Source organism: Engystomops pustulosus, chromosome 3 (assembly GCF_040894005.1).
Source record: "Engystomops pustulosus chromosome 3, aEngPut4.maternal, whole genome shotgun sequence".
Classification (NCBI taxonomy): Eukaryota; Metazoa; Chordata; class Amphibia; order Anura; family Leptodactylidae; genus Engystomops; species Engystomops pustulosus.
In genome coordinates, this window is record NC_092413.1 from 18738084 (window position 1) to 18754561 (window position 16478).

At 44.0% G+C, this 16478-nt stretch overlaps 1 protein-coding gene across 8 annotated transcripts in view; it reads right to left on the minus strand.

Moving 5' to 3' along the window:
* HHAT (hedgehog acyltransferase) overlaps positions 1-16478 on the minus strand; it is a 169252-nt gene that overhangs the window by 145136 nt on the left and 7638 nt on the right. For all 8 annotated transcript variants that reach the window (XR_011854021.1, XM_072140204.1, XM_072140205.1 and 5 more), the window contains exons 4-5: positions 13589-13702; positions 5053-5247 (exon numbers count right to left, since the gene is read on the minus strand). Coding sequence is in view for 7 of the 8 variants with exons in the window: in XM_072140204.1 (XP_071996305.1) it covers positions 5053-5247; positions 13589-13702 (309 nt within the window). In the remaining variant the exon portion in view is untranslated. The remainder of the gene's footprint in view (positions 1-5052; positions 5248-13588; positions 13703-16478) is intronic.

The following is a 16478-nucleotide window of genomic DNA, read 5'->3' on the forward strand; positions in this document are numbered from 1 at the left end:
ACTGGGGTGCCGGCTATTAGTTACAGCCGGCACCCCGTGTTTCCCCATGCCGGTTCGGCTCTGATCCAGAGCCGAGCCGGCATAAGCGCCGTGGCGGATATATCCGCCACTGAGCGCTAAGTCACTGCGCTCCGTGGCGGATATATCCGCCACGGAGCGTGAAGGGGTTAAATGTAAGTTGAGGTCAGAGCAGGCAAAGTTTTAGCAAGATGCTAACCTTTTGTTGCGGAAGTAAGCCCATATCCCTTATTAGACACAAGCTGGTGTCAGGCAAAAAGTGGTTAAAGAGGATCTTTCACCATCTCACACATGCTACACAGATTTAGGGGAACTCTGAGTTGTCTTTCTAGCCCCCATGGTTTCTGAGATATCATTGCCAGTATCTGACCATTGTAATCCACTCCACTGTCAGAGCAGAGGTGTTTGAGCAGAGCAGGGGGCATATGTTATGATAGTGTAAGAGAAGATTATCATAACATTTACCTCCTCCTCTTCTCCAGCACCTTCTCTCTGACAGCGGAGAGGATTATAATCGTCAGATACTGGGGCTGATATCTCAGTAGCCATTGGTGCTAGAAAGAAAATTCAAAGTGCCCCTGAATCTTTGTAGCGGCCCCATATCTATATCAATATATCATATATTGTCATCTCACATGTGTGAGATGGTAAAAAGTGCTCTTTACATACAGGCTGGGGGTGGAAGGGGCTCAAAAGGGCGAAACTTTTTAGGACAATTTTCTGGAAATGCTGTTAAGATCGGAGTGGGAGATACTTAGTAGCGGATCTCATCCTCAGATTATCCAGAAGATTTGTCTTTCGACAACAAGGAATGAGATTGACAAGAAAACAAGCTGAGCCTCAATAGCAGCGCCCTCCTCTATAGATCTTATATGTGTTACAGCTCCCTGTGCCCAGCGCCTCACAGTGTACTATTAGAGGAGCCGGAGATCCTAGGGGGAAGCATTACCAGCCCATTATAGGGCACAGCAAGGGGCCAATCAGGGATAAGCTTTATAGTGCAGAGGGGAAATTGCTTTTTCTTTAGGAAATACATTATTTACGGCTAAAGCCACACATACATAATAAGCGCTGTGTGAGCTCACGCTGGCTAAAAATATGCTTAGAGGGGTCCTCCGGGACTCAGCTATACAGTAGCAATGTAACTGGCAGGGTATAAAATGACTAATTTTATTACGTAACTGTCAGGAAAAAATAATTTAAAGGGGTGTTCTCATAGTCTATATTCTCCAAGAAAACAAATGAACTGCTCTCACATTTGGAGTTGTACACATAAGATGCTTGGCCAAGCCTGCTGAAATTGGTGGGTGATACATATCTAATGTGGTAGCGCCACCCGCTGGCACCGTGTTAACTTAAAGGAAATCTACCACCAGGAAGAAGGATTGTAAACCAAGCATACTGACATACTGGTGTGCGATCCCTCTGGCTGGATCTGCTCTTCTTTAAGCTTTCTATTCCCTTGTTTTTAAGGAAAAGCAATCTATAAAAATTATGCAAATGAGCTTGAGGGGCTCCAGGCTCCATTAACACATATGGAACCCGGAGCCCCTCGGGCTCATTTGCATAATTTTGACTTTCTTCGTTAAACGTAGTGCAGAACAGATCCTGCCAAATGGGGCAAGCACCAGTATGTCAGTGTTTTTGGTTTACAATCCCTGAACCTTGTGGTAAATTGCCTTCAAAGTAACTCCAAGAAACGCCAAGAAATTAAAAATTCGACTATGTATCAGGCATGCATATGAACATACCTGGTGACCTCTGGTCTTCTGTGGGGTCATATATTCACATCTCTCATTGGGTTCTCCTAAAGGGGGGGGGGCTTCAGAAAAGTCCCTGACCTGCCCGCCTCCACTGTCTCAATTCATGGCAATGGAGGGGGTGGATCTGCAACCTACAAACACTGCTATCAAACACTGCGGCGGGGTACAGTGTAATCATCGGACCGCCCCGCTCACTCCATAGGCCGGCAGTGACTGCCGCGCGATAGGCGGCAGTCACCGCCCCTAGCCACGCCCCAACACCGCCCCCTCATGTATACGTCGGACAGCTTTGTGAGCTGTCCGACAATTACATTGTACCCCTCCGCAGTGTTTGATAGCGTTACTGGAGGTTTCCGGTAACACTATCACTCCAACACTGCGGCGTTTGATCAAGCACTAGGAGCTGCTTACTTTAGTAAGCAGCTCCTAGTGCCGATAAATTGGGTGATAGGTCCTCTTTACGGCTGTAGCAGGTGCATGGTTGTTGATGTGACCTCACTGCCGGCTGCTGTATACAAACAGAGGCTGTCAGCATGGGTGGCACCACGGGTGAACGGGAGCATGGAGCGAGGTGAGTATAAGTGGTTTATTTTAGAGCCCTCCCCCATCCATTATTATTTTTATTCCCGGACAACCCCTTTAATATAGGACTTGACACTGTTAAGTAGGAGGGGAGCCCATTAGCGGTCGCATACACGCTCACCCTAGTTAGCACATATCCTGATATATAGGGAGTCTGTCCTGGTGATGAGTTCATTTCCCACTAACTACCTAACAACCATGTACAGAGTAGTCATCCTCCGCTGCCCGATCCCTGGACAGATTCCCGCTGTCGCCAGATCCGCTGGCAAGGTTGAAATCACAGAGTAGTGCGAGCAGTGGAATTGCTTTCCCCACTCGTTATTTATGTCCTGCCGGCTCTTCTGTGACATGAATGTGAAGATTGGACATTGTCAGAGGACACAGCGAGAGATATCTGAAGAACTAGATGACATTATCTGCGTCTGGGGAGACGGTAACGTCTGTGTAAGGACAAGATGCCCCGTGCGATCCTGACACATCATTCTCATCTCTATTACATTAGATTATGGCTATGACTGGATCATTCTGTGTAAAACCAGATATCGTCAAAGATTCATTGTTGTTGTTTTTTTTGTTTTTTTTCCTGAATGCAGATTTTTTTTTTTAGTCTTCTGTTTGTGCTTATGGAGACAGTCATCTCGCCTGAGCTGGTGCAAATGACATTTACTGAAGCCATATGGTTATAAGGAACCCAAATGGAGACGAATAGCTGACTTTTATAGAAGAATGTTGTGGGCATACTCTGCGACCTGGTCAGAGGTCATTGTACTGAGAGGTGAAGGAGCAGTGCAGGGAGAAGCAAGGTGACTTATATGGGAGATTGTTGTAGACATGTTCTGTGACCTAGGATGAGGTTATGGTGCAGGAAGGAGAAAGGTGCCTTCCATGGGAGAGTGTTGTGGGCATGCTCTGTGACCTGGGCAGTGGCTATTGTGCATGGAATAGGATGGTGATTTCTAGGGGCAAGTGTTGACCTGTCTAGAGGTCATTGTGTAGGGATGGGGAAGGTGACTTCTATGGGAGAGTGTTATGGGCATGCTCTGTTACCTTTCCAGAGAACATTGTGCAGAGAAGAGGAAGGTTATGGGCATGCTCTGTTATCTTTCCAGAGGACATTGTGCAGAGAAGAGGAAGGTTCCTTCCATTATGGGCATGTTATGGGCATGCACTGTTTCCTGGGCAGAGGCTATTGAGCAGGGAATAAGAAGGTGACTTCTACAGGTAAGTATTGTGGACATGCTCTTTGTCATGCCTAGGGGTCATTATGAAGGGATGGAGAAGGTGACTTCTATGGGAAAGTGTTGTGGACATGCTCTTTGTCATGTCTAGAGGACTTTGTGCATGGATTGGGAAGGTAACTTCTATGGTAGAGCGTTATGGTCATGCACTGTTACCTGTTGTGGGCATGCTTTGTGTCCTGTCTAGACGTCATTATACAGGTATGGGAAAGCTGACTTCTAGGAGAAAGTGTTGTGGACATGCCATGTGACCCATTGAGAAGAGAGGGAAAAGCTGCCCTGTGACCATAACCTATTGTGAATGGAGGATCAAGTTTTTCTATAAATAAGTACCGGTATTATACCTTATTATAATCCTGCCTGTGATGAAAAAGTGATCTTTACAGAACAAGAAGTGTCAGCCAATTGTGAAGCTCCATTGTCAGATTTACAAAATGAAAAATCTAAAGAAGCAACCATCAAAAAAACCATGAAAATTTGAAAAGCTCGATTGTTATCAACAGATCATTCTAATGACACCGAATCAGTTTTTTATTTTCTCTCCCTTGTTATCAGCCATTTCAGGGAGGAATCATAAAAATGCCATAAAATAGTTGGCAAGTCTTCTATTGGCAATGCTGTGCTAGGAGGTGAGCAGAAGCTAAAACATGAGCGGTTTTGCTTCTCAGTCAACTCACTAGCTAGTTATAAAACTTTCTTGGGACTGGCAGTTCCCTGCCACTTATTTGTTATTTCTACATCTGCCTGATCCTAATTCTAGTTGCCTACCTTCTTCTAAGTTTTCTGATCATCCCTTGCTTTCTTATTGTGTAGTGTCCTGGTCTTGATATTGATCTGTACTTTGACTATTCTCTGCAGTAAGATTTTGTCTCTTATATACTCTCTTGGCTTGCTGGCTTCGGTTTTGGTTTACCCTTCTCCTTTTCCCTTATATTAGTTAGTGTAGGGAAAGTCGTCCAGGGCAGTTATTTCATCTTATTTAGAAAGAGATGCCAGATATGTACACAATATAGAAGACCACACCATTAAAGGGAACCTGTCACCTCTGTTTGGTACTTGGGCAGGTTCCCACACAGCCCTTATAGCATAAGGGCACAGTTTTTTTCACCTTTGCCTACAACTTGCTGGATTCTCTGCATGGATATCTCAATCCTTTTGTGAACAGAGATGTTTTTAGGTGAAAAAAGGGTGCCCTTAACCTAACAGCCCAAAACTAAATTTTTGCAAACAGCGGTGACAGGTTCCCTTTAAATCTAACGGTGGCCATATTTAGCATCACCACAAACGGATATGATGAAAAAAAGACAATAAATCTTGACAGAAATTATAATTTTTTAGCATTTTGGTCTAGGTACCAATGGTCTCAAATCTTTGAGAGCCCCCAAAACATCAACTCCTTCATTGTAACATCCAGGATTACACAAGGACCTGCATTGTGTATAATCTCTTACCTGGATATCCTCCACCGCCTCATTGTGCAGTACCAGAAGCATACACACGGTGCTCAGCCATGTAACTGCAGGCAGCTTCATCTGTGCAGTGACATAGAATATAACCGTATTCAGGGAAATGGTGACCAGGCCTTTAGTCCCTAGGACCAGCCAGCACGCAACCATGCCGTATACCATCAGGAGCCAAGGGTGATACTGGAAACAGAAAGAATCATGGTAGTTAACACAAGTGGGTCACCATGAGATCACATGACTCAAGACAGACAGATGGATTGTATTATCACATAGGAGTCAACATCCTGGACACCAGGCTCCCTGGATGAAGCAAACCATACAGTCTCTAGATTGTGGGCAGCATAAACATGTATCATAGCTTCTTCTGATGATTATAATGTACAAGATTTTCATTTTTCAGGAATATGCAGAGTGTACATCATACTGGCTTCACCAGCAGTCAAATGATACAGTGTCTAGCTGCCCATGTAATCTTGTGCTGAGGCATCATGGGACTGATAAAAGACAGCAAAAAGATAGAGAAATCTAACAGTCATGATGGTCTCTGATAAAATCAGGAAGGAGGTTGCGCTGCAAGGAGGTGAATATCAGGTCCGGAATTTTATTTTGTTTGAGTGCTTCCGTAAATTGTAACTCCGAAGTTATTTGGCTAAAAATAGTTTTAGCACAGCTGGTGAAAGCCTTTGGCAACAATTCCATACCTCCCAATTTTGGGGCTAGAGAAAGAGGGATAAAAAGACCCTCTTTTTTTTCCCAAATCATGCCCACAGCCTGCCCCTTGCCCCATCTCCAAACATAGTATAATACCCATTCCCGTGGCCAACCCCCCTATGGACCCATATAATACCTTAAAGTAACTAGGCAACATATAATGCCTCCCTTTTAATTTTATCCTTCCTTTACTTTTCTTCCCTAAAATGTATTTATCTCCCCATACTTATAATGCCTGAGCTTTCTGTACACCTGTTCCTTCCCCTCTCTTCTTCATAATGTGGGCATGGTTTTCCATCCTTTTCATATTTTGGCCTCCTGTCCGACATCCTCTCTCATATTGTGGGCTTATGTCCTTCATCCCCATCATATCGTGGCCCTCTGTCCTCTAACCCCCTCATATAGTGGCATCCTGTCCTACACATTGTGGCCTCCTGTTCTCCATCCTCCCTTGTATTTTGGCCTCCTGTCCTCCATCCCCTCATAATATGGCCTCCTGTCCTCCATCCTCTCTCATATTGTGGCCTCCTGTCCTCCATCTCCCCACATATTCTGGTCTTCTGTCCTCCATCCTCCCTCATATTGTGGCCTCCTGTCCTCCATCATGCTTCATATTGTGGTCTTCTGTTCTCCATCCTCCATCATATTGTGGCCCCCTGCCGTACCTTGTTCCTGGGTATTAAACAAAAAAAACTTTGTTACTTACCTTTCCCTCATTTCCCCAAAACAGCAATGCCTTGTCATCTCCTGGGGCTGTAAGATGACTCAGAGGAGGGGGAGGTCCAGCCAAGGGAGGCGCTACCTCCAAACATCTCTGCTAGAGAGAGAAAAAATGTGGAGGCAGCAGGATGAAATCTCGCCTCCTGGTCCTGAAGCCTCCGCTGCTCTGCAGCTCTGGTGTGTCTTGGCATGAACCAGGACACAGAACAGTGCGGGACTTTCTCCCAACCGCCTGGGACTGTCCCGCCGAATCCGGGACAGTTGGGAGCTATACAATTCCAATTATACCTATAGCATGCTGCTGGCCTCTCCCTAGCCTGAGATCTTTCCTGGTATATCTATTAGCCCTTTTCTAAAATAGGAATACCCCATTAAACGAAATAATATTTTGGGTGGTTGCCTGTTATGTTGATATGATACGGGATAATGATTTAACATTGCACAAAAATTACAGCAATTTCTGTATCATTGTATGCAACCTAGTAAAATTCCTCAGATCCCGAGTTCACCTTCTGACGGCTCCCTACTCCGATATATAAAGAAGCTCTCTACAGGGATTTCCATTGATTCTGATCTCCTCATAGAAAAGTACAAAGACAGAAATGCAAATGGCAGCGTTCACGACCAGTGTGAATCGGAGCTGATAATCATGCCTTCTGGCTATAGGCGGCTTTCAAAGTAAATCCCTCTGTGTGGTGGGAATAGAGGTAAAAGTAATGTCTGTGTCCTCGCTTATATCTCGCTGAACCCTTGTAAAATGCACAGCACATAGGAAGTTTATGGCGCGTTTGTTCATTACGATATATGAGTAAAGTGTACGAAGAGTCTGGATACACAAGGGGTTTTCTAACTCCTGCTAACTTATGTTATCGGCTGACAGCCCAGGCTTCGGCCTACCTGCTGCCTACAACCATCCACAACCCATCTGATATGATTCCTCCCTACCGCTTTGGTGTCACCTGGTGTCTACCTCCTATCCACATGTCAGTCATTGCTAACTGAGGCTACTAAAGGGGCAGCAAACCAAGGTTGTCATATAAGAAGCTATGTAACCGCTTGTGGGGCTTAAAGGGGTTGCCCAGCCACTAAAGTGAAAATTCAGTTGTTCTCCTACCTGCCGTAAAGGTGATAACCTGCTGATCAGTGCGGTGTTCCTGTGGTGGAACCCCCCATGGATCACAATAATGGCGTCCATTGTACACCCAAATGAACAGAGAAGCCAGTCTCATAGTCCTAGATAGGCCCCTTCACACATTACTTGCCGGGGTATGAGATATGTACCGTATTTTTCAGACTATAAGGCGCACTGGATTATAAGGCGCACCATCAATAAATGCCTGCTAAAATGTCTAGGTTCATATACAAGGCGCACCGGATTATAAGGCGCAGCGCAATAAATGATCAGCAGGTGGCAGATCTGTGCACAGTTCAAGGCAGCTGTCTCCAGTGTGTCACTGAGCTCCGATCTCATATAAAAGGCGCACCGGAGTATGAGGGTGATGTCACACATGGCGTTTTTAAGCCGTTTTTAGTTAGTGCATTTTCAGATCGTTAAAAACGCATCCGTTTTTAAAAAAAGCATGTGTTTTTTGAAAACGCATGCATTTTTGTCCGTTTTTAATTGCGCAAATTCGGAAAACCGGACCAAAAACACATGCGTTTTTTATGATTTGAAAACGCACTTACTAAAAACGGACCAAAAACGGCCTAAAAATGCCATGTGTGACATCACCCTCATACTCCGGTGCGCCTTTTATATGAGATTGGAGCTCAGTGCCCTAAGGCACACCTTTTATTTCTGAGAAAATCAAAGGATTGTTTGTGTGCCTTATAGTCCGAAAAATATGGTAATTTCTCCTTTCATTTCTTAAATAAAAAGGGGGTCCTGGGAATTCTGACTGACCATGTAGATTTTTGGAGATGGGTCGTTAATTATATCTAGGATAAGGAAAATTTTCTTCTTCTGCTTGATATTTTTGCCTTGCTCTGTCGCAGTATCGCAGGATAACATGTTTCACTGGATGGACGTATGTGGAACAAGACTTGAGTTTCCTCCTTAAAATGTCTTCACTTGGGAAATATAAACCTACAATAACAATTTTTATGAGGTAAAATTTGATCACTGGAAGGTTTGTGAGGCGTTGGTTTGATGAGTAACGTGCGGTTCCCTCGGGGAGTCAAGACTTTATATGCAGTAGATATGTAAAGCAGGTTATTAACCCAAACAAATAAAAACTAATCTATGCAATGCTGTAATCTACAAGATGGATGCCAGGTTGTCCCTCTCCCCCGGTGGGAGGAGATGGAGGTTCAGATCATCAGCGGAGGAGAACTTCCTGAGGGGAAATATTCACATCAGGTGCTCCCGGCTCGCCTCCTGGTCTAATGATGGATGACCGGCTTAATAACACACCTCATGAACCACCATGATCCGCCACGTAGCAGCGCCATCCCTTATCCACGCACACTAAAACGTTATCCTCCCGTAGATGATTAGTTCAGAAATTATGTATGCGACGATGACTCCGGGGCGTGCTAACATGTTTTCCTTTCCCTCACTAATAACGTCCTCCGTAATAATTACTTTGTCTTCCACTTGTTCGGCTTTCGAAAATTGCTTTTTCTTGTTTTCAATTAACCTTTCGTTTCCGTTCCGCACTTGCTTTTTGCCGTTTATGTGATTTCAGCTGCCGGGTATGACACCGCGTCTTCATAAACGAGCCTGAAATCACTTCCTAAGTTCTTAACGAGAATCGTGCACGTTCACGCAAGGAGAGGGCGGGTCAACGCATCGGTAAACCGACGTGGATTGGAAATGAGGGAGTGATTTCCAGTTTCTGTACAAGGTTCGCAAATAGTAAACATTAGACGGCTTACGGAATTATTGGAAAAGTTATGTAGAGTTTACAATTTTTGTTTTAGGAATCGGATATCAACATTTTTTATCTATTTAAGTTTTCACTTTAAAGGAAATCTACCATCAGAATCCATCCCGATAAACCAGGGACACTTACTCATAGATCCAGGCACCGTGATTGTGGACTCTAATTATGCTAATGACCATATAGAGATGAGAAGTCCCGAAGTTTAGGTTCGAGTCCGAAGTTTGGATGCATCATGTATGTACTGGAGATATTGCCAGATTGGCGGCCATGCAATCTGGCAATATGTCCGGGACGCACCCAAACCCTAGCCAGAAGTGCTCTGGGGGGTGTTCTCAAAGCCCCCTGTGCTGTAGCTTCACGGGTTCTTCTACACTCTACATGTGCACTTCCTCCCTCCCACTGTGCACTTAAACCAAAATAAAAAAGTAATATATAAACACTAAGGGGCACATTTACTTACCCGGTGCCTGCGTGATCCCTGATCCAGAATGTCTGACGAGGATGCTCTCTGCTGAGATTCACTAAGATTGTGCACCCGATATCTTGCATGTGTCACTTCCCCGATTCGCGTGGTGCATGTAAGTGCTTGGCTTGCGACACAATTTTGAAGTTAAATCCCGCGGTATGTCCCAATCCGTCGGATCGTCCGAGGCCCCCCCCCCCCCATTTTGTGTCGCATGTGATCCGATCACGTGCGCCAAAAAACCCCTTTAAATCCCTGTTCCAGCGGCCCAAAACAGAAATTGTTGGGATGTCCGACGAAAGTGCGGTCCCTGTGGCCCTTAGTAAATGAGCCCCTATACGTGAGAATATCCCTTTAAATCTTCATTATTTTGTAAAAGCAGAAAAATATTACACTGTAAATACTATTATTACTATCATTCATCAATGTTGACTTTTTGTGCTTTTCTGCTGGAATTTATCTCCAGCATTTCACATGGAAAGTAACAATGCATCAGATTAACAGCACAAGAGGCATACCGAATAGAACTCGCAAAAACTCCAAAACGAAAAATGGTTTATTAAAAATAAATAAATTAGTGACTGCAGCATCTCCCCTAATCCCCATTCCTGAGGCCACGAGAAAGAGGTTATGTCACACAAACCAGACCACAAGAGGCAGTAAACGGGACATTTTTGACAATTTGAGTATTCCCTGCATTAATCAGAGCGATATTGTTCTGTCAATTAAGACACCAGACACTTAGGGCATGGGCTTTGGACAGAATGGGGCACATTTACTTACCCAGTCCTGTTGTGATCCCCACTGTGCGTTGTCCGACGATCATGGACTCCGTGCTTGGGTTTCCTGCTTGTGTCGCCTCCCCGCTCAGGTTCGCCGGAGTTCACCATCTTCTTCCCGTTGCATGTAAGTGCTTGTGCTTGCAACACAAATTTAAATGTTAAATCCCGCGCTCAGTCCGAATTTGTCGGATCCGTCGGCCTGCCCCCCGATTTGTGTTGCATGAAAGCTGGCACGCCAGAATCCGATCACATGCACCACAATACCCTTTTAAATGCTGCGCAAAACGGTAATCATGGGAATATCCCACGATTGTGCGGTCCGCGGACCCTTAGTATATGAGCCCCATTCAGTATTCTTCCCCCTCTGGCAATTAACAATATAATCTCTTCTTACCTCCCCAATAGAAGGAATTTCCTAGCTATACTGCAAAGTACTGCAGAGGCTATGCTCCTGTCCTGACAAGCAAGGCAGGAAGGGATTTCTATTGGAAGAAGACAACTATGCAGAGACCTGAACATTCATCTACCAGCACTCTTATTAAGTTATTAGGTGGATGCGCACATTACAGACGGTCCCCTACTCAAGGACACCCGACTTACAGACAACCCCTAGTTACAAACAGACCCCTGGATGTTGGTAATTTACTGTACTTTATCCTTAGGCTACAATAATCAGCTGTAACAGATATCACAGGTGTCTGTAATTAAGATTTATTGTTAATCCTGGTTCTTAAAATCTAATTGTCACAGAGACCAAAAAATATTTGTCCGGTGTTACAATTATAAAATATACAGTTTCGACTTACATACAAATTCAACTTAAGAACAAACCTAAAGAACCTATCTTGTACGTAACCCGGGGACTGCCTGTACTATACACGATAGACACCAGGTGGCCCCCTACCATGTAACCATATGATGGCTGTATGAATGTAAATAAAGTATATTGTACATGTAAATGTATTAATATATAAGATATTTAAGTATTTAGTATCAGAATAATCAGATTTTTTACGTTAGAACAAGAAAACGCAATGTCAAGTGAAAGTCTTATCGGCTTATATCATAATATAATTCACTGCCAAAACAAATCCATAACAATTCACTACCACTCATGGCTTCAAATAAAGGGGAGAAACAAGAAATTGTATAAGATCTCTTCTCCTGCAGTAAAACTCTGCGCGCTGTAAAAAAAGCTTTTACAGGCCTACGTTTATATGCCTAACCTTAATCATACAGATGCACAAGTGTGACCCCTGGAGGTTAGCAAATAACATAACCCACACACTGTACCAGAATATCAGCACGGGTAGGGTCAGGTCTTGAAATAAATACCACATTTTTCAACTTTTAAAGGGTATGTCCACTTTCAGCAAATAATTGATATTGTTTGTGCAATGAAAAGTTATACATTTTTACGATATACTTTCCATATCACGTTTTTCTAGATCTTTCTATAGACAGCTTCACTGTTTACTTCCTATGGATCGTTTATTCCCTGGTCATGTGATGCCACACAGGTGCACGGCTTGTTATATTCTAGTCATGAGATGTCCACGGCTCGTTATATCTAAGAGAGTAATTAAAGCTGTGTGTTACCACGAGCTGAGCACCTGTGTGACATTACATGACCAGGGATATAACGAGCCGTGCACCTGTGTGACATCACATGACCAGGATATAATGTCATCTGTGTGACAGCACATGTCCAGGATTATAACAAGCCGTGTACCTGTGTGACATCACATGACCAGGGATATAACAAGCCGTGCACCTGTGTGACATCACATGACCAGGGATATAACAAGCCATGCACCTGTTTGATATCACATGACCAGGATATAATGTCACCTGTGTGACATCACATGTCCAGGTTTATAACAAGCTGTGCACCTGTGTGACATCACATGACCAGGGATATAACGAGCCGTGCACCTGTGTGACATCACACGACCAGGGATATAACGAGCCGTGCACCTGTGTGACATCACATGACCAGGGATATAATGAGCCGTGCACCTGTGTGACATCACATGACCAGGGATATAATGAGCCGTGCACCTGGGTGACATCACATGACCAGGGATATAACGAGCCGTGCACCTGTGTGACATCACACGACCAGGGATATAACGAGCCGTGCACCTGTGTGACATCACACAACCAGCGACTGGTGTTTATCCACAGGAAATAAACAATGAAGCTTCCTGTTGAAGCTTTCTGTCGCTGTAACATATACTGTAAGCGGAAAACTGTTCATAGTAAACACAAATTTCTTAGTAATGTCACAAAACCGCAATTGGAATTTTCGGATGCAAGAATTTTGGCATTTAGGATTGAGCTTATTCATCAAACTTGTAAAAAAACTCAGGTGTCTGACACCACCACTGAAGCGTGATCAGTAAGGAACCACATATAGCTGTATACATATATGCCCCCTAGTGGTGGTAACCGGCAGCTGATATTTTATATTTGAGAAATTTAGCTCTACCTTCTGTCCAACTTAGATAGCAGGTGAACTTTATACTATGGGTCTGTATGACTGAAGCAGTAAACATATATTTTTCCCAGTTTCTTATTTGAAAATTTTCATATTCTTAAAGCCATTACATTTTTCTTTTTATGATGACAGATCACAGATCTACGTGCAAAATCTTTATTCTGAAGTAATTAAGGGGTAGCCTTATTTTCTAGTGTAGTAAGATGGCAGCCATTGTTAGAGCCCTGGATATAATAGTAACCTATTGGGCCCCTGCTATTGCATCTTTGGGAACCATGGACTATGCATCTATGGACCATGGCATCTAAGAGGGTTCCAGAGAGTAATTCTTAAAATGTATGTAACAGATTACAATAGTAGACATATTCAGGGGTTGTGTCTGTGCTTACTTCACTCAGAATGTATGGACTTAGGACTACAGCTGCCATCTGAATATATACATATAACTGAAAAAAATTACCTTTCTAAAGAAAATTCGGCCAAATTGTGACAATAGTGCGTGTCCCAGCATAAGCCACAGAAGTCGTGAGTGAGCCCATTCCATCCAGAAACTCCACTCGAAATCGGTGACATCCTAAACAGAGAAGTAGAGATATGGAAAGATATGGAAAGGGGAAAAAATAAAATAATAATAATTAGGACGATGCCACACGTGGCGTTTAGAACCCGGTTTTGGTCCGTTTTTAAGCAGTCCATTAAAAAAAACGCATGTGTTAAAAACGCACCCGTTTTTGGCAGGTTTTACCAATTATCTTAATTTAAAATGGTCAAAAAACGCAAGCATTTTTTAAAAAAAACGGGTTCAAAGCGCCACGTGTGGCATCACCCTAAAGTGGTTTTCTGCAATGGGTTTACAAGGAATCCTGAAAAACCTCATGAACAAGGGTAGGGCTGCCAAAAAAATCCCAAAGTGTACATACACTTTGTGTTGCATCGGTCTTCCGGTCTCCAGGGATGGCCAGTCAGTCGTACTTCAACCAATCCGTGGTCTTCTTGGACCATGGGAAATCACTTGTGACATTAGAGGAAGTCACATGCCGAGTGGTTCCCAAGACTGGAAGAACAGCAGGATGCTGGAACCAGGAGCTGGTAAATGGCAAGTAAACTCCGGTTTTTGTCACCCCTGCCTTGACCCCTCTGGGGGGTTCCATTCTCATTATTAAAGGGGTTGTCCACTTCTAGCAAATAATTGATATGATTTGTGTAAGTTAAAGTTATAATTTTCCAATATACTTTCTCTATGCATTCCTCATGGTTTTCTAGATCTCTGCTTGCTGTTCTGCTATAGAAAGTTTTTATGTTTACTTCCAGTGGATAGAGATCTGTCCATGTCCATGTGATGGACACGCAGGTGCACAAGTCGTGTGGTAATAACGAGTCGTGCACCTTCGTGTCCATCACATGACCATGGACGGATTTATTGGGACTTCTTGGTTACTATAGGAGTTTGGATGGGTCGGTGCCCAGATGGGAGCGTGCCATGAGCATCCCTCTACAAACAGTGACATGGGAGTAAGTAATGGGCGTAATGCCCCTGACCACATGACACGGGATGTTACAGTAAGTCCGGAAAGCATTTGCCGACCAATCACGTGACAGAAGGGGAAAGTACAATATGGGTGACCCGGTAAGGGGATTGTACTTACCCTGGTAAACCTTTAAGGTTAATCTTTCCTTAAAGGGGATTTCAAAGAGTACAAAAAAAATTTAAACCGTACTGTATTACACAGTGATTTATCATATGCTGGCGCTATGTGTACCGGTATTTGTTATACGTAGCTGCCCTTGGATGTGATGTAAAGGGGAAAATAATCCCAATTCCTGGCGGTTCGCATGGGCATATTTCAGGTCCAGATTAGGGATGAGCGGACCTCACAATCAACCCCACGTCACATGGCCGAACCCTGAACATTGGGTCCGCTCATCTGTAGTCCTGATAAATCTACATTAAATCTGCCACAGGGTGATGCCACACATGGCGCTTTTGGTCCGTTTTTAAGCATGTGTTTTCAGTCCGTTTAAAAACGCATGCGTTTTTTAAATGCATCGGTTTTTGACCAGTTTTGTCCGTTTTTCCCAATTATCTTAATAGAGTCACAGATTGTAAGCAACCAAACGCTTGGTAAACGGTCAACAATGGATGCGTTTTCATCCAAAACATCATGTGTGGCATCACCCTAATCCTCACACTGATACATAGTAACAAACCCTCAGACCATTAGCGCTCCTGTTGATTACTTGTCTAGAATGGGCGCCCTGGCAGAAGACTCTCCGTATTTATAGTGCAAACATGCAGAATAACGGTGAATAATTGATAGAACTTTGGGAAAAAGTAGTAATTTCAGTTCTTTTTGCTCTTTGATTTCTCTCCTCTCCTGTTTTCGGCCTCTGAGCTTATCACTTAGTACAGCGCTGCTGACATTTCACCCGTATAATGAGCTTCCCGAGACTGTTCCACCAGTTTAATTTCATTAGCGGAACCAATGAAACTTAGTAACCTGCAACCTTGAAGGGCCCGGCGGGCCGGGGATGACACGCAGTCGTAGGCTGAGCGCAGCACACAAGGGTTAAGCTGAGCGCACTAACTCACTTACCTGTGATACATCTGGAGTAATTACCGGAGCTGCCAGTAACAGGTACACGGAGAGCGTCGGCTAATGAGCCACCACCATTATAACATCTCAACCCGCCGTCTGCGCTGTATACACGCTCATATACATTATTTATGTCGTTTTCCCCCATTTATTTTTTTTATTTATATTCTGTAGCTGGAAAATTTTCTGACTTAATGTGGATTCCAGAGCTGCAGTTTTGCTACAATAGGGCGATTCCTCCGTTGTCCGACGTGGATTCGGGTCTGGCGTGATTCACTAACATCGTGCGCCCAATATCCAGTAGGTGTCGCTGCTGAGGTCCGCCGGAGTTCACCTGCTTCTTCCTGGTGCATGTGAGTGCTTGATCTTGCGACACAAAACCTTTTTTAAATTCCACGGTTTGTCCGAATCCGCCGGGTAGTCCGACAGCCACGCCCCCCGATTTCTGTCGCGTGCAAGCCGCCGCCAATGCAGCATAATCCGATTGCGTGCGCCAAAATACCGGGGCAATTAGGCGCAAAACAGAAATATTCGGGAAACCCGACAAAAGTGCGGCGTTCGGACCCTTAGTAAATGAGCCCCAATGTATTTCCAGTTTCTTGATCATTCATAAATGGGACTCGAATGCAAAGTCTGTGACCTGACACACTTAAAAATAAAGGATGTGTCCCATTATATACACTGTACAGCATAATATGTATATAACAGGGCACTTCTTCTACACTACACAGCATGAATCAGCCGCTCAGATAAGGA